General features: G+C 39.8%; 2 protein-coding genes across 2 annotated transcripts; one reads left to right on the top strand and one right to left on the bottom strand.

Annotated features, from left to right (window-relative positions):
* Nucleotides 1-5,194: 5,194 nt before the first annotated feature.
* On the bottom strand, nucleotides 5,195-11,928 carry LOC103386257 (eukaryotic translation initiation factor 4E type 3). The gene is made up of 7 exons (XM_008320434.3): nucleotides 11,606-11,928; nucleotides 9,725-9,797; nucleotides 9,481-9,575; nucleotides 8,189-8,249; nucleotides 8,035-8,101; nucleotides 7,795-7,950; nucleotides 5,195-7,324 (listed from the first exon to the last, which is right to left on the bottom strand). The coding sequence occupies exons 1-7, from the start codon at nucleotides 11,782-11,784 to the stop codon at nucleotides 7,278-7,280; spliced, it is 678 nt and encodes a 225-aa protein (XP_008318656.1). The 5' UTR covers nucleotides 11,785-11,928; the 3' UTR covers nucleotides 5,195-7,277.
* A 162-nt stretch (nucleotides 11,929-12,090) lies between these two features.
* Nucleotides 12,091-16,621, top strand: gpr27 (G protein-coupled receptor 27). Its single transcript, XM_008320442.3, has one exon. The coding sequence runs from the start codon at nucleotides 14,596-14,598 to the stop codon at nucleotides 15,715-15,717; it is 1,122 nt and encodes a 373-aa protein (XP_008318664.1). The 5' UTR covers nucleotides 12,091-14,595; the 3' UTR covers nucleotides 15,718-16,621.
* Nucleotides 16,622-18,585: the final 1,964 nt, after the last annotated feature.

Raw genomic sequence — 18,585 nt, forward strand, 5'->3', positions numbered from 1 at the left:
AAGACATACAGTGGAAACATACGTTGAACTTATTACATTGAATTTTTTAATTGAAAAAAAAAAACTAAGAATTTATACTCATGTCTAAATAACCATTTCCTATAATAAAACCCAAACCCATTTACCTTCAACAAAGCTGAATGTGGTCTAAATAACCATTTTCTATAATAAAACCCAAATCCATTTACCTTCAACAAAGCTGAATGTGTTGGAATGCAAATGGGTCGAATTGCGACATATATTTTTTTGTTACTGTATTTTTTTAAACAACACAACAAAGCTTACAAAAACCATATAATGTCCAGAAAGTTACTTGAAAATGTCTTCACGGTTTTCTTTTCGCCCTAATTGCCCCCAAAACGCGTTCACACACAAACACACGTCTCTCTGTCAGAGAGAGAAAGAGTGAAAAACGCCTGGCGACAATAATTAAAATATCTGTCAGTCACCCTCTGAAGAGCAGAATTATTATGGGCCAGTTGAACAGTCCAGTTAACACTCGTTTTAAAGCAACATTAATTTAGTCACAAGAGAAAATATTTTAGATCTTGTCCCTTTTCCCCCCTTTCCTCTCCTCGTGTCCTTGTTCAAGGTCTGGGAAACAGCAGCTCGACATCAACTTCATCGCAGCTGCATCTGAAAGGAGGAGCGCGTCTCCACAACCGAGTCAGCTCAGTTACTTGGTAAGCAGCGCCACCCTGTGGCCACGACGGGGTATACGGTAATTCCAATTTTTTTAATTCCAATTTCAATACTTTAAAGTACATGGAAGAAAATACATTTTGTGAATTTGGGCCACGTAAATAAAATCCACTGATCCTGCATGTTTTCTGACCTTGGAAGGATGTTAAGAGTACGTAGGAGAAAAGGGAGCATAATCTGGGAGAACATGCTAATTCCATACAGGAAGTCCATCGATTACCTCAAGGTATCAAACCGTTATTTATAAAATACCAAGTTTGGACTATGTACTACTTTTCTATGTTCTGTATTCTTATAATGATCTCCATGTTAAAGAGTCTTTCCATACAGTATGTGATTGTATTATTACTGTGGAGACTTTCTGTAAAGTCAAAGTTTAGTGAACCTGCTGAATTCTACAGATTTCCTGAGCACGAGTTCAGGCTCATTCTGCACAGCGACACTGTTCAGTTTCATTTTAGTTTCTCTGTAACACATCTAAGATTTGTTAACTCAGAGACACGTGTCTTAAAATGCATCAAAAAAATCAAATGCATGATAAATTGGCATGTAATTACGTCAGCAAGTACCACACAGGGAGTATTTCTTAGAAAAAAAAATTATATATATATTTTTGACATTATCAAACCAGAGCACTTGGTAAAAAAAGTTAAAGTTTCTTCACTCCTGATTTATGTATTTAGTCCAAATGAAATAATTTCTTAAATTTAATGCTATAAATCTGACAGACCAAAAGTGATGATTTATTTCCTCTGTAAAGAGTGTCTGCTGTGTACATGTGGGNTATGGCTGACCACTGCTGGGTTGTCTCCAATGACCTCAGGGCTCATGCAATGAGAGCAACACTGGCAAGACTGAAGTCAAACTTTCAAACATATTTCAACAGCGTGAACTACCCTGGATATCTAAACCAATCCATGAGCAGAACTGAGACTTCCAAACACCAGCTACACACAGTACAAAGGTGAAGGATTACAGTAATTGACATTTTGAATCGTTGATTGAATCATTAATTTAATCAACATTTTAAATGGAGTTTACTGACAATTAGTTATTTGTTGGCTATTTTTGTTGCAAATCTTAATTTCTTAATTCCAAATATTTCTGAGGGCAATTTAATCAATTTCCTTCAATAAATGAAACATTTACATTAAAAAGAGAGATATTTAATAATATCTACACATAAAATATTATTTTGTGTCTTATTTTCAAGAGATTCCATAATATAAATATCCCTAATACATACATACATATATTATGTATATTTAAATGATTGAATCTCTTGAAAATAACACACAAAACTCTCACCTTTAAATATATGATTGTATATTTATATATATTTTTCATTACTGTTCTGAAAAAAGAAAATTCCTTATTATTGTATTCCAACACGTTCTGATGATACAAATGTGGCTGTGCTATCAGACAGTGCCTCCGTGTGCTCGTCAACAGTACCACAGCAGCCCTGACCGCAGCCATGTGTCTGTGTCTGAATGTATTACCCCGCTCTGCCCTCACCACTCCGCTGATGTGTTGTGTGGATTAGGGCTGTGACTTGATGGAGTGTAGCTGCAAATTAATTGAGGATCAGTATCAGTTACATAACAGTCTCCCTGCACAAGCACGGAGAGAGGGAGAGTAATTAGCTTTCTGTTAATTAGGTAATTCAGCTAATGAATAAGAGCTCCTTTTGATTTCCAAAGGGAGGAGGCTTTGATTTGATGGCTTTCATGCCGTGTGTTTTTTTCCCCCATTCTGCTGCCAGGGGCTGCAGTATTCTCGCAAGATGACAGGAAAGGGAATTGTGGGAAAACGAGATATGAGATTAGCAGTCCATACTGGCTTTATGAAAAAAACAAAAAACAAAAAACAAAAAAAAAAACAGTGTCTTTACAGTACTGGGCAGAGCATCATTTACGAACCGTTAGGAAAGTAAATTTTTTTCCACTCTTTGTTGAAGTCTTTGTTCATGCACCAGTAAGCCCTCTAATTTCCACAACAATTAGCTATTAGCTTTTTTAAAGTGGGAGGGGCTTCACATTAAAACAAAATGACAACACAACTCCTGCCAAAAATAAAAGCATTTAAAAAAATACAGAGTCCTGAAATAAGTGTCTAACATAAACATATACATATATGTATGTATGTATATGTATATATATCTATATACAGTATATATTTATATGAAGAAATAGGGAGAAAACTGGGAATGTTTATATTAACAATGAAAATTAGAGCAGAATAAGCTGTACAAATACAATTTTTAAACCAAATCAGGCCCCACTGAGCAATCATTTTGGCGAGTTGGGTTGATAAAAACTCCCTTTTGAGAGAAAAGAAATCTTCAGCTGATCCAGACTCAGTGTTCAGCCATCTGCCTTGGCAAAGACAGAAAGGGGGAAATAGAGGGGACAGCATAGGAGAGATAAAAAGAAAAAAAGGTGAGAAAGACAGAGTAGGAGCAGACATACAACACTCACTACAATCAGAGTACAATCTGACCAGCTACAAACAACAAGCAAGCTACCAATTTGAATAACAACATCAGTGTCCGGTCTGGATCAGGTCCTAAGGTAAACATCTAATTCTCAAAGACTGGGTCGTGACCCTCAGGTGGGTCGCAAGATTTTTTTACATCATATTTCCCAGGAGTTTACGAATAATGTCTATTGACCTGGGTTGCAAAGGTTTGTGACTTATATGGATATGACTTATAATATTGGGCATATTATAAGTCATATTCATATAAATCACAAACCTTTGCAGAACAAAAGTTTGGGAAACGCTGATCTAATGGTTCTAAACTTAACAAAGACATGGACGTTCTATGAACCACAGCAGCCTGGCTGGATAATTTCTAGGTTAACTCCAGATATTTTGCTTTAAATCCTGTACATTTCTGACCCTACGTTATACGTGTGACACAAGAGCAAAATTTTGAACTTCACATTTACCGGTGGCTGAATCTTCAGTCAGACGTGTATCCGCCTGTAAAACATCAGTCGCCTTATTCAGTTGGCTTTCAATGTTCATGTTGACTTCATTAGCGCTGAGTAAAAGTAGAAGCACTCAGCGCAGTTTTAAATGACTAACATTACTGGCTTCTGAAAGTGTTTCATAACCCCGGGGGAAGTAGAGGCGCTCTCAAATCTAGGCATGCTGTTCATGTAATTGCTTGCTCTAAACTTCTTCACAGGAGACTTTCACATCAACTCTTGTACAGCTGGTTGTCAGACATGCAACGAGATCCAAACAACTCGTTTAGTTTGGTTTGGTTGATCCGTCTGACTTGTTTCACTCCACGCAAATTCACTGTGACAACTGGAATGCTGTTATTCCAGACCGACTAAACCGAGATACACTCTCTAATAAGATTTCTTAACACACTTCTAATGTGATAGTGACTTGATTGGTGGATCACTGCCAAGCATTCCTCAGCTGTTAGAGAAGACTGTCACACACAATGATTAAGTGATTTATCATCATAAAGCTGACATTTATTGACAAGTTTGTCATTTGTTTAGCTTGTTTTTTTGTATCAGAGTCGCTTTAGCATCCGCTAACTGAGCCTATTTGATCAAAGTAACCAACCACAGACGAGTTACTGTATATTGCAAAACGTTCAAACTACATAATTATTAATGAAGATTTCTGCCTTGGAAAGACTTTTGTCAAAATTAGACACAATAATCACATCTGTGTCTGACAACAACAACATCAGAAAATCATTGTCCTGTTGTTACGCTGATGGTGTTTTAAATGACGTATTTCTTTTGTCACTTTAAACAACGAATTAGCGTTAGCTACCCGGTGGTCAACCCTGTATTCTTTATGAACTTTATTGATCCCACACTGGGAAAATTCAGCAGATGTGCTGCAACAGGCTGCCCCTTGGAGGCGACATGTATGTGGTTCCTCTGGTAATCAAACCCAGGAATCTCTGCTCTCTGCTTTCAAGCCGCTGTTAGCCGCTGCACTACGGAACCACAAGAAAGGCAGGCATGTTAGCCGCTGCACTACGGAACCACAAAACAAATTGCATTGGCCGGAAGTCGTCCCCGGGCCTCCCACGTGGCAGGCAAGAATGTTACCACTGAACCACCAATGCTTATAGTCACACTTACAACGCAAAAAGTGCATCTGGATTTTTCTCAGCTCACTGTATAGTACTTTCAAGCTAACAATATTTTAGCACTAGCCTGTGAGGGCGAGTTTCTTCTCCTGTACTGTGACACACATGTCCAAACAAGCCAGGCTGAACCTTGCCTTTCCAACTTAATCTTCACGCTGCTCAACCTACACTAAGCTCTAACTCTGATCTGCTTATGCTAATCCTCTCCATCCTGGTCAACCTCATTGATAATTCAGTTACTTTTACTCAGCTAGCTTCGGTGCAGTCTCCTCCCTCGCTCACTTTTGTTGTACTACATGTCTGTATGACATTGTAATTGTCTAGAATGGAAGCATTTTTCTGATCAATAGAGATAAAATGTATGGCTTTAAATTACAATTTATTTGCTTTCCATGACACTGCAAAAATCATGTTTACAAAATAAAATCACCAGACAGCTTATTCATCCAAAAGCCAGTCCAAAGATGAATGTATAAATGTCGTGTGACACAAGATAGAGTTCAGCAGTAAGGCAATAGAAATGAACCATATAACCACGTTAAAGTGGGACAGGGCGGATTCCTGAAGACATAACAAAAAATATGTAGAAAATTATGGATTTATTCTTTGTACTTTAGTAGTTGTGATATTCACTAAGATCAATTATGTGCGGTTGCAGTCAGTGCATGTATAGTTTTGCTGTCATTCGTGCACTCAGTTCCTAGCACAGCATGATGAAATCAAATAGCTTTCTTTCACCCTTTGTGCAGGCACAGAGGCATTGATGGTCAAGCAACGCTGCAGGATTTTTTGTGCACTTTTGCAGGCCAAGGCGCACTCCACTGGGTTAAATCCTGGAATAATGCGTTAACATGATGAATGAGGAACGACAGCCCTCAACATCAAGAGTCTTTTCCCCCGTTTTGATCTTTCATGTAATTCATCGACATAAAATGTTAAAATAAGTGAATATCACGTGACTGTGTGGCTTCTTTTACAAGGTGTTAACTTTACGTAAGATGTTATGGTCACTGGAAAATCAATAAGAACAATTTATTCTTCGTAAGGAAACAGGTGTCACATAGATTCATCGGTACCCAGCAAAAAGATGTCCCTAAAGCAATACAGCAATCAAACCGTGACCCAATTTCACAGAGAACAGGGCTCTGCGGTCGACACACTCAAACTCAACGTATCAAATATGTAATGGATGTGTGACCATTCCCAACGGAATGTTATTTTTTTCTTAAAAAAAAAAGTTACGTTGATTTTCTGTGTCTTGACAACACTGGAAAAGTGCCTTGGCAAAACGTAAGCTTTGAGATTAAGATTTGTGAAATCTTTAACGTTAGAAGAGTTCCTACAATCGCAGACATTCAATCGCAACATAATCGACGCATGGGAGTTGTAGTTTTTTTTTCTCAGCTTGTGCTTCTACAGCATCTCAAAGGAATAAGAATCTCAATGACAGTTTTTGAACATTGTATTGCTGAATCAATTGAAAAAACATACATAAGGTGAAGTTTATATATACTTAACTAAAAACCTACTACCTAAGGTATTCAATTCACCTATTTAAACTTAACAAATAGCTGTTAAATAGTTGAAGGATGTTAGAGAATGTGCCAGTTAAAGCATCTTTACGTCAGTCCTGGTGACTGTCCATAAAGATCAAAATGTTGGTTCAGAGCTTTTAATCCTTTAAAAGTGACTGAAAATGCAGTTTAGTTTGATTACACAGTCAGAGAGATTTGTTTTGAGGTAATTGTTTCTCTGTTTTCATCATATTCGTACGGTGTCAGCAACCGTGTGCTTAAACAGGAAATGTCCAAATAGGCATTAAAACAACGACTGGACGATGGGAACAACTGGTAAACTCAAATTACACTGTTGATGCGATTCCAATGGTGGATCAGTGACCTTGGGTTAAATGTGGAACATATCAATATCAAAGGCTAGGATACTTATGACAACAGTGTGAGAATATCCGGCTAAAAGGGGGGAGAGGGGTAGATGTTGTATAATCAGATAGACACTGCAGTGATCTGCTGAGACATTCTGGTAATTCTAACTAGTTTTGAAAATTAAAAGATAAAACAAACGAATTGTTTCATGTAGTGAGATATAAAATGTACTACAATGTAAATGCTGAGTCAAACAGGAGGAATAAATTCCGAGGTTCATGGCAAGTGCAGAGAACAGGGTCACGACAGTGCAGACAAGTACAGGAGGAAGTCAAGAGTGGGGGTCGAAACTGAACATACTCTAGACTTCAGGGCATCAGAAGCCATATCAAAATAAAAGGCATCAGTCATTAAAAGTTATAAAAATATATTGGTAGCATTTCCTTGTCCAAGGCAAAAAATAATCTCTTTGATTGGATTGTGACGAGTGCCTTCGTGTGTAGGCAGGGAGAAAGTTCAGGACTTTTATTTTTATTGCTTTTTAAAGTGCAAAACTAACCCTAATGTCTTGAACGTCCTCCCTCAAAGGCATGATGTTCCATGTGAGCTGAAAAAGAAAGACAAAAAAAAATCATGTCAGACCATTACCACAGGTTAATAAGTAACCAAGAAAAAAATGCATTATCTTTGTTGAAAAGGTTAAAAAAATATTTTAATGGCGACTCTACAGGTGCTGAGACAGTTGTTATATTTTCCAATGGTGATTTAATTTATTTACTAAAACAAATCAAACTGGTCTTTCATGTGTCTCCAACAGCTTTGACATGTTTTGCCATCATGTCTTTGTTATGCATTTGTTCATAGTCATTATTTAATTATTTTGTCAAATTCTTCCCAAAGCTCAAACATATTAAATGGTGTAAACAAATTAATTTTGTTTGATTTTAATTAATTTGACATTCAAACCAAATGTTCTGATTAATAAAAAGAAACACTGAAGGTTGATTCGTATAAAACTATATTTCCATTCAAAAAAAAAAAAAACCACAAAATGAGGTGAAATGCAGGTATACTTACACTTATAAAAAACAGCTTTAAAAGATATGTAGGGGAGGAGTTCATACACTTTGCCCAAGATATTTGCTTCATTAGCAAGAGACGCATCTTTATTCCAGATTTGTACAACATCTTCCCTATCTCGAACGCTAACACTGACGCCAACGACCTCGTCATCTATTCAAAAGACAAAAAAAGGTTAAAAGCAAAAAAATTTGCAAACACACAAAGTTAACATTAGGAAAGCATAAAGGCAAATACCTGAGGAACAGTAATCTGCAAACTGCTCTCCAATAGTAGCAAGTAACAATTCTTTCCAAACTACAGCCTGGAAAAACAGGACATATCAGTGATGATTTTAAATTGTCCATCACTCTTTCTTTTCTTTTCTTTTTACTAATATTTAAACACCTACTGTGCTTTCTTTTGGTGTCTTCATTTTCCACACTCCTCCATTTGCATTGCTTTCTTCTTCCCTTGTGGAGTAAAAGATACAGAACGTATGACACGAGAACATGTTGTATTAAAAGAAAAGACGAGACATCTGAAGTGCTACTTAATACGATAATGTTATTTGAGTAAAGCAAACCTCCATCCTAAAGCATCCACCTTACAGAAACCCAACCATGAAAGCAGCACCTTTTTTTCATAGTAAGTCAACTGCAGTGAATTTTGTGGAAAGAAAATTCTGCTGTTGCCGCCGACCTCAGAATCTGAGGCAATGAGCGTTGGGTGAAATGATCTTTTCTATCTTTTCTGTTGGCATCTGACCAGTCAGATGCCAACTTCTCATTTCATCCAAACACGGCCAAGATCTACACATGTGACAACACAAGCGTCTTTAAGCGTGTTCTGACCAAAATCTATTGGAAAACTTCCTCCACAAATGTGTACTGTGCAAAACACGTTCATTTAAGGACAGTTGGTAAAAAGAACATCTCTTCTACACAGAAGTTCAACACAAACATCTACTACAATTAGTAGTAGTAGTTATTTCTTGCCAAGTAGAACAAGTGTATCCAAAAATATGTAACTAAAATAAGGGATGTGGACTACCTACAAGACAGTAAAAAGTACATTTAAATGCCTTCTTGCTAATAGTGGCTCTGTGTTCCAAGAAGCTGTCAAAGACACAGGATTTAAAGGTCCTTGGCTCAGACAACGGAAGAAGAAACATTCATGAATCATTTTATAATTCTACAGAAAAAGATAAAGACTTCCTGCACTTTTGAGCCACTAAACTCCAAGTACATTACTTTCACTGTAATACCTTTTTTTTGACCATAATTCGATACAGAAGGGGATCAATGTAATGAAAAATAGCAAAAGTGAAAAGTCGGAGAAACTTCCTCTGCATAAACAACAGAATTTGAGCTGTTAGCTCACCACATACTGTACCACGGTGGGTCAATCACTTCTACAAGCAGGGAATTGTAGAATTAGACTTACTTACTATAGAATTATAGAGTATAATTCTAGAATAAATTATACAACTAAATCAAATTCCTGACAGTCTTTTGTTTGTCCATCTATTGTACTGTATATAAAAAGTGAAAGATCTGCCTCCATCGCAGGCTATGGTCAAAGAACAACTCTGAGAAATACTCTGACCCACAGTTACTGTTTTTCCTCCTGCTCAGGCCAGTTTCAGAGAACAGGATTATATGATTACTGGAAAATAAATAATTACTATAACAACAGACTCACCAAAGTGGTCTGCGCTCTCCGCGCATTAGATGATAGCTACATCTCAGTGGCAGGGCTGTGACTGGGGGGATGTTGTTGTATACACTCCAGAACATCTGCAAACAAAAGGATCAGATTTGTACCAACATCACCATCTACTGTACTTTTCAGTAACAATAGCCTTGACTGAAGCCACTTGGTCACGCTCCTGTTCTACTTGTGTTCAAAAGATAATGGAGCTATTGAGGCAGACGGCAGTGTTCACCTGAACAGTTTGTACTGTGTAGATCTTCTTCAGGTTGGATTCACACTCTGCAGCTGTTGTGCCTGGTAACGACCTAGAACAACAAGTGAACACTTTTGAGTAAACAGGAAGTGATGCATGTGTACAGCCGCACATGCACACACACAAACACAAACACACATACATACACCACCTGCTATGTTTTTAAAATTACTAGTAAACGCTAACCTAACAGGTTGGATTCTGTCTTTTACTGTGCATTCTACTACTCCAGGCCTGTATGTCTGATCTGGATACATTTCTACACTTACAATTAGATAATATATGTATATTCTATATTAATTACAGAGTGGGCTTTCACCATATTTAAAAAAAGAAATTAAACACTAGTGTTCTCCTCAACCTGAAAGTTAAATCATACTAATTTAATTTATTTACAATTGGTGAGCATTTCAATGAAAAGAAACATCATCTGCATACAGCATAAGTCTACAAATTGAAATTAAGGGCTGTCTAGAAGCATTTGTGTTCTACATGTTTGGCCAGGATGACTCTAGCCTGCTATAAATACAATAAATCAACATGGCATTGCTGTCTTTTCTGACTGAAGGACCGAGAGAGGAGAGATGGTTGAGCTGAGTGTGCCTTTGGTTGAACCACGCTTAAATCCTCCAATTTTAATTTGTGGCTGATCACATCCCATGCAGTTCAGAATAACTGTGTGAGAATGTGATCAGGAACACTTAGACTTTATTTCTGATTTGCCAGAGGTCAAACCACAAGTGACTGAGTAAAGCAGAGAAGATGGGAGCAGTAAAGTGGAGACGGGTGCAGCTGAGAGGAAGAAGCTCTTGTAACCGTTTATGTGGGGGTTTTTTTTTTTGGGGGGGGGGGGCAAGAATGACATTGTTATGGGTTCAGGTTTGTGCTTTATGTAATAACGCAAAGAGCCAGTACAGGGAATGATGCCGAAAAATGGAAAAATTACAGTCGCATAAATGTAGAGACATTAAAATAGATAATGTCTTGTGAAAGCACAGCGTGGGAATGGCATGGCACATTTTTTAAATCATTACCATACACCTTGAGAACATGCAAACTCCACACAGAAAGACCATTAGTTAGGACACGGTTTTGAACCAGTGACCTTCTTGCTGTTCATAAAAGACATTTTCCACTGTGACAATATGCCAAATTGAATCACTCGGATATAAATTCAAGTCGAGTTCATGACATCCTGCCAGGATCCTGTGTTTGTTATTGTTTACAATACAATCCATGACTAGTAACTGTGTCGGCCCAGGGTGAAAGGAGTTCTTCTGACTTTGCTCCCAGTCACATAAATCAATAAGTAAAACTAACAACACTGCTATGTTCTTGTGAAGGAAACATTGCTCAAACATGCTTGCTGCGGTTTTATGTCAACTTTAGGGAGAAACCTTTGCACCACAGACCCATTGTTACAGTCAATTGTCTTCCATAACCCCAGTGACTCTTATCTAACACAGCCCTTGGCAGTGAGACACAGTGATGCCTGTCTTCCTCAACTGTGCTACTTTGGGACAAAACTGGGAAAGGCTTCTCAAATTCCCTCAGAGCCTCTTGAGACTCCCTGTTGACAATCACGGCTACGGAAACTGCACTAACATGTTTGAATATTTGCGTTGAACATCACATGACATTACGAACAGGTCCTGTGCCATGAATGCGTCATTCACATAGATAACTTTTTTCTTCTGGCGAGTCAGAAGACACGGTGGTGTGAAAGGGAGGAGATGGTGTTAAAACGCAGATATTCTCCCGCTATGTTTGCTCCCGAAGGCCCGTGTTCAGCAATGGCCTTGAATTACATGTTGCTCCCTCGGGCTTTAAACTGACACAAAAACATGGATTTGTATTTACCTGTCCAGCCAAAACGTCCAGGGTGAGTGCAGAGGCAGCGATGGCTCTTCACTGTGTTTCTTTGTAATATTTTCCAACTCTTTCTCGTCGATGTCAATGTCGCTCTCTGAGGAAACTGTCTGTCCGCTCAGGGCAGCTCTGTCCATCTGTACATCGGCCTGACCGACGGGAACAGCCATCTTTGTTCGTAGCCTCTTTCAGCAGCGCCAGTGACAAAGGAATAATCTTTAAACTGCGTCTGTCTGTGGCTGCTTAAAAACACCAAATAGCCGGTTTGGTTTTTAGTGGGACTGGGAAACACACCGCTTTTCCGCCTACTAACTGTTGACGTCTGTACGTCACAGCTTTCATACGTCGCAGTTGGTCCATCCCACTGAGAAGGAAAAGGCGAAGAGGAATCACTCCGCGCAAGAAGCCATAGATCCAATTTAAAAAGTCTGAAAGACATTTTTTTAATGACTGTAATCACGTTCCTTCCAATTGTTCTTTCACTTTTAGAAAAAACAAATGGACGAAGTTACATCAAAAAAGTTTTCATTCGTTTTCATTCATTTTAATTTAATGTTTGCTCTGAATTGAAGAGTGGTTAATTTTGAGGGTTTGAAAAAATTGATCACATAAAATCTCAAACAGTGAAACACCTGGCAAAGATATACAATTTGAAAATTCTAAGAGAGACATGTTTTGTCATCAAAATCTCATCTTCTGGAGTTGTAACATCAGTCTTGGAACTTTTTGACGAACATACAGCAGATAGAGTTCTATTTGCCTCAGTAGTGGGAGGTTGGATAATATAAGGTTACAATTGTTGCATTTTCCATAATAATTGTAAAAAGACCACAGCAGTACCCCTGCTGGTGACGGATAGATCGTGCAGTGTGTGATGTTATTATCACTGCATACATAGGAAACAGTAAAATCATCTTTCTCCTGAACTAAGTTAAAATGTAGGTAGGGCCCAGCTACAGGCAGGTATTTATTACCCCATACTGCAATATAGTTACACATTTAAAAGTGAAAGTAAAAAGAGGTGTAGTTTAGTTAGAAAGTGACCTGATTAAAACGACTGATTACTTCAATCATCACTTGTACTTTCCTCATTGTCTTTTTCTCAGAGTTGGTCTACGTCCAAGCTGCAATCAGGAAGTTTTTAACACAACTTCCCCCACTAACAAGTCAGGCAGGTGAGTCTGGAAAACAAAGCTTGAGTGCATTACTTTCCCCTATAAGAGCTTCAGCTGGTCCGTGGAAAGATTGTCTCTCTGTTGTGCGAAAAACATTTGTAATTGTACCTGCCCTACAGGTACAATTGCAAACATATTGTCAAAGTTAAAGTTCCAACCTAGTGAAGTCAAGTAACACATGGGTTCATATATTCATATTTATATCTTTAATATGTGCAAAGATTAATGTACTTCTGTTCAAAGTCTCTGCTGTGGTTTGTTCGTGACGAGCTATAGCATTTGTGGAGACTAGAAATCACGAGTATCAACCTGAGTGACTCATCTTCTCCTCACAGCATCTTTAGTTTGATTCCTCTTTTTTTGTGAGACTTTACTGGAAATCTTTTACTGGACAATCATCTATATAAAAGATCAGACAGAAGTGTATTGACAAAATCCAGGCTTCCAATCTTTCTTTTACTTCACAAAATTAATTTAAAATTTTCTTCATGTTAACCGCTGTTTATGATATTACATAGAACAGACCATAGGGGGTGCTGTTGCGTCACTAGAACAGCTGCTGCACAGTACCAGGAAGGGAAGCTCTCACACGTCGTACTTTTTATCGTTATTATTCATTTCCTTCTGTGTATCTTCTGAATATGCCAACTGACAAATCTTTTGCCACATTTTTCAAGGTCACTCCAAACCGTCATTCTCGGACGAACCCTTGCCTCTGTCTTATCTATACTTTCAGCTTTTGTACATGGATGGTTGACTGCCAAAGTTGCCATAATGATAAATGATTCCCATGTATTCTGAATATCACATATGTGGCCTATTTCTGTTTATAGAGCTGCTGTATCTTACCCTTACCATATTTGTCCAACTTGGGAAGTGCTACCCGCCCTTGTTGTACGTTCACTTATGAGTGGCGAACATGGTTAACCAGTGATAGTTGAAAAAACAGTTTCTACATTTCCACGCATAAAAGTACATGTTAAAGGATGTACATTATATTATTTTACATTTTACAAATACGAAAATAAATCTTACTGACAATAACTAAGTTATTCCTCCTCGTTCTAAACATCATACTCTGGACCTTGAGGAAACGTTTTTCAGCACTGGGGTGCCCACTTTGTTCCAGTACATGGTGGCCCCCCGGGGTTTATTTTCCATAGCCCTCCTTCTCATTTAACACGCCCCTTTATAACGGTGACAGAAGAGGCAGATGAGGTGATCCTTCTCCTCCTTCTCCTGCTGCAGCTGATCGCCGCCCGATGCTGTTCCAAGGCCTGCGCTGCGTAAACGCGGACGAGCCTGCGTCGCATCGGTGGCCGCCTCGGCTTCAGCATCCTCGCTCCACCTAACCAGTCCCTTTCCAGTGCGTAAAGGCTCATTCGAGCCGCGACTCCCCATGTTTGTTGGCAATGGGAGAAGAGAGGAAGAGGAAGGGAGTTCCTCCGCTGTCCCTGGAACTACAGCTGTGAGGGGGTTGTGTGCTGAGGCTCTGTGGAAAGAGAGATGTTGCGTGGAACTGCCGCAGCTGTCGTGATCCTACAGAAAGTGGAAGCACAGACGGATACGTTTTGTGATGAACACTTGTAACATGGAGGACAGGAAGAAAAGGAAGAAATGTTAATGGATGTTTGTTTTTGTTTTTTTAAAGTTATGCACCCACTTGGACTCATGTGAACCGGTGCGTCTGAGCGGAAATCACTCATATCTTGTCTTTGTTCGACTGCTGGATGTTGGTGCTGATCCGTTCAGGAATCCTGGCAGGAATCATGACTGTGGATTGATGTGGGAGTTCGCAGTGGCTTCATGGCAAACACAAGTGAGTTGGGGGAGAGCAGCGCGTCCCTACATAACTATGCGTCCGCGTCCGCGGCCTCTGCGGTCAAGCTGACCTCCCTGGGTCTGATCACCGGCGTCAGCCTGCTGGGCAACGCGTCGCTGTCGCTGCTGCTGATCAGGGACAACTCTCTACACAAGGCTCCTTACTATTTCCTGCTGGACCTGTGCGTGTCGGACGTGCTGCGCTGCACCGTTTGCTTCCCCTTCGTGATGGCATCGATCGTCGGCGGCTCCGTGTGGCCGTACAGTGCTGTGAGCTGCAAGATCGTCGCCTTCGTCTCCGTGCTCCTCTGCTTTCACGTCGCCTTCCTGCTCTTCTGTGTCAGCGTCAGCCGCTACATGGCCATCGCCCACCACCGCTTCTACTCGAAGCGGATGAACCTGTGCACCTCCGTGGCTGTTATCTGTATGGTATGGACCCTCTCCGTGGCCATAGCCTTTCCGCCGGTGTTCGACGTGGGCACCTACAAGTTCATCCACGAGGAGGAGCAGTGCATTTTCGAACACCGCTACGTGAAGGCGAACGACACGCTGGGCTTCATGCTCATGCTGGTCGTGATCGTGGGTACCACGCATGTTGTTTACATTAAGATGCTGTGTTTTGTGTACGATCACAGGAAAATGAAGCCGGCGCAGTTGGTCCCGGCCATCAGCCAGAACTGGACCTTCCACGGGCCCGGGGCCACAGGACAGGCCGCCGCCAACTGGATCGCCGGTTTCGGCCGTGGCCCCACGCCGCCCACTCTGGTGGGCATCAGGCAAGTGTCCCACCCGGGGAACAGGAGGCTGCTGGTGTTGGATGAGTTTAAGATGGAAAAGCGCATTGGGAAGATGTTCTACATGATCACACTGACTTTTCTTATCATGTGGGCTCCGTACATAAGCACCTGTTTCCTAAGGATATTCGGGCACGGGGCCCCGGTCCCCCAGCTTTACCTCACCGCTGCGGTGTGGATGAGCTTCGCCCAGGCTGGAGCCAACCCCATCATCAGCTTCCTGTTCAACAGGGAGCTGCGGCTCAGACTCAGAGCCTGTTTCCTCTGCCGTCTCGGGACGCAGACTCCAGTGGAGCCTTATTGTGTCATTTGAACCCCAGCTGTCAGGACACTGCCAAAAACCCACGATGTTTCAGAATGTGCAGCCTGTCTGATGTTGTGGAGGCTGAGCCCACTTCAGATCAAGACTTTATCATTTTTTAAACATGTTCCTAAACCTCAGCCAGGACACAAATCTACTGTACATTTCCTGAACTCTTAATTTTAAGTTGTGCTGCTGAAGAACAAGCAGAACCAAAAACACAGTCAATCACCCAGATAAAGGACATACAGTTATTATTTATTGATTATTATTAGTACTGTATTTTCTGCCCTGGTGGCCAGGTATCATAACAACAACGTCTTTTATTTACAACTCTGCATGCATTCTAGGGAAAATCTATGACCGATATGGTCAACCACTGTTTACATTTAATATACAGTAGGTGCATTTTTTCTCTCTGTGTTATTTAACATTCAATATTTCTTAGATGCTGAGTTTAAATGTGTGTCTAAGCCAAAATATGTGGTGGGTTTTGGGACTCTGAAATATAAATATTGACAGCTTTTCCAGCACTACACCTCGTGGTCCTTATTTTATTGTTTTTCAAGGTCAAACTTTAATTAAACTATTATTCCACTATTATCTAAAGAGAAGGGGATTTTTTTCATTCTAATATGAAAAATCTACCACTAATGAAAATAGAACTGGTCCCAATTAAAGGCTATTGTAGTTGACACTAAGGTTACACATTGTCATTTGGCCTACATCCTATTTTTCTAGACCAGGGGTGTCAAACTCAGGGGCCACATGTACACCAGTACAATCATAACATAAGTACCTATAAATAACAACAGGTCTTCTTGTCATGTGAAGAAGTCCAAGGTTTATAAAAAAAAAAACTTATTCAAATCATATTTAATGAAATGTCATTTTACAAAACATAATGAACATGAAGTGTTTTGGCCGGTTTTGGCCTGTGGGCCTTATGTTTGACAACACTGTTCTAGACAACAAGAACTTACAGCACTGAATCGTTGCCAAAAACGTTCCCAAATTTACACTCTGTCTGGTTTAAACTGAGGGTTACACACATTAGAGCACTTGTGTGTAGACCTTTATCATAACTGGATGATCTCTTTGTAGAAATAAGTGCTGAATAAAAAGTTGGGAGGTGATTGCGTATGATATGGCCCCAAAAAATGCAGTAGAGGCCTAATGTGGACTGGTTCCAAACTCAAAAACAACAAAATGTTTCGATTTGTCCACAACCCAAATTGAATTAAAAGGAAGAATCCAGAACACAAAGGTTGCTTTAATGGATGAAATAAGAACCCTGATAGAAGCGGTGGTGTACGGCATAATGAGGTTACTTCTCACAAGATTTATGGCAGGAACTTGCCATCGTTGGAGCGAAGAACTAGTAATGTCTCGTTGGAGCCTCGCTGCGAGCCAAGTCTGTAGACCTCCAGCTTTTTTTAAAAATCTGACACTGAACCAGGAGAATTGAGAAAATTCTTCATTTGTAACTTTAAAGACTGCCCTTATTTATCTTGACATGTGGTTTATGAATAAGTTCCAACCTAGTGTTTGTTTGTTTGTTTCTAAGCTTAAATAAATAACAAATGACATTAATTCCTGGCTGTGTCATGTGTTTGTAACTGGTAATTGAATAGATCTTACTTTCTCACATATATCTTTGCAGTGCAGCTCCTCGTTTTCTGGTGAGGTTTTATTTTTGGAATATGTCTGATGAGTCTCTGCTGTTGTATTTAATGCCTGTAAATGAAGAAAGTTATACATGTTTGAAAGTTTTAAGTGAGATATTGTTGAAACCAACTCTGAAAAAGATATTGCAAAAGTGAAACGACTGGTTCTAGCATTGTAACAGCTGCAGCTGCTTGAATAATATTCTCCAGTTGTGGTTCTAACCACAAACAATATTCACCATCAAAACAAGTGTGATATTTAAGTGTACTTGTTTTCCTTTGCTAAGGCTGAGCATATGGGCTTTGCTAAACCAATCAACATAAGCATATGTGAGTTCAGGTCTGTCTTGACAAAGCACTGCCCTTAACTTGGTCTTGCAATTATAACTTGACCAAACAGTGCTACTGTTAAGAAACAGCTTTGGGCACAAGAGAAAACTCAAATTATTATCACATTAAACTACTTTACAAAAAGCCATGGAATTAACAAATAAACAGGCCGGCCAATGGATCGACAGATGATTAGACAGATAGATAGATAGCACAGAGATGTGTAGCTATCCAGATTAGCGACTTTGCTATAATGTTGTGTAGTAATAGACAGCTACCCAAGAGATTTTATTTCCTGTAATATATACCATTGTTTCCCAAAGACTGGGTCGCGACCCTCAGGCGGGTCGCAAGAAAAATCTTTTTTTGGGTCGTCTTGCATCATGTTTCCCATGAGATTACGAATAATGTCTATTGACTCGGGTTGCGAAGGTTTGTGACTTGTAAAATATAGGTCTATAAATATATATATATAAAAGTTTGGGAAACAGTGATATCTACCACTACCCATTTTTCAGTCACAAACACTTTACAATAGTATAGGCTCACGTTATCAGTTTTAAAAAAACACACCTGTATCTGAATGAGATTCAAACACTAAGTCTGAGTCTGTGTCTGCTGCAGCTTTAATCGCTGAAGCCTTTCTCTCAACACACACTACACCACAGTACAACTCTGAGGTAGCTTCACAGCACCGAGCTCCTGAGCACACCTTCCACCTTCAGTGCATATACCGTATCATCCCAACATTCCTGCCTGCTCCTGACAGCTGTTACTGGCGTGCAGAGCTCTCACGGTATAATTGCCCGTGCTGTTCAGCTGCAGGGAGCGCGGTGCTCGACCACACGTGCTGCTGTGCAGAGCAGATGCAGGTCGGTTTGGC

Source organism: Cynoglossus semilaevis, chromosome 11 (assembly GCF_000523025.1).
Source record: "Cynoglossus semilaevis isolate Cse_v1.0 chromosome 11, Cse_v1.0, whole genome shotgun sequence".
Lineage (NCBI taxonomy): Eukaryota > Metazoa > Chordata > Actinopteri > Pleuronectiformes > Cynoglossidae > Cynoglossus > Cynoglossus semilaevis.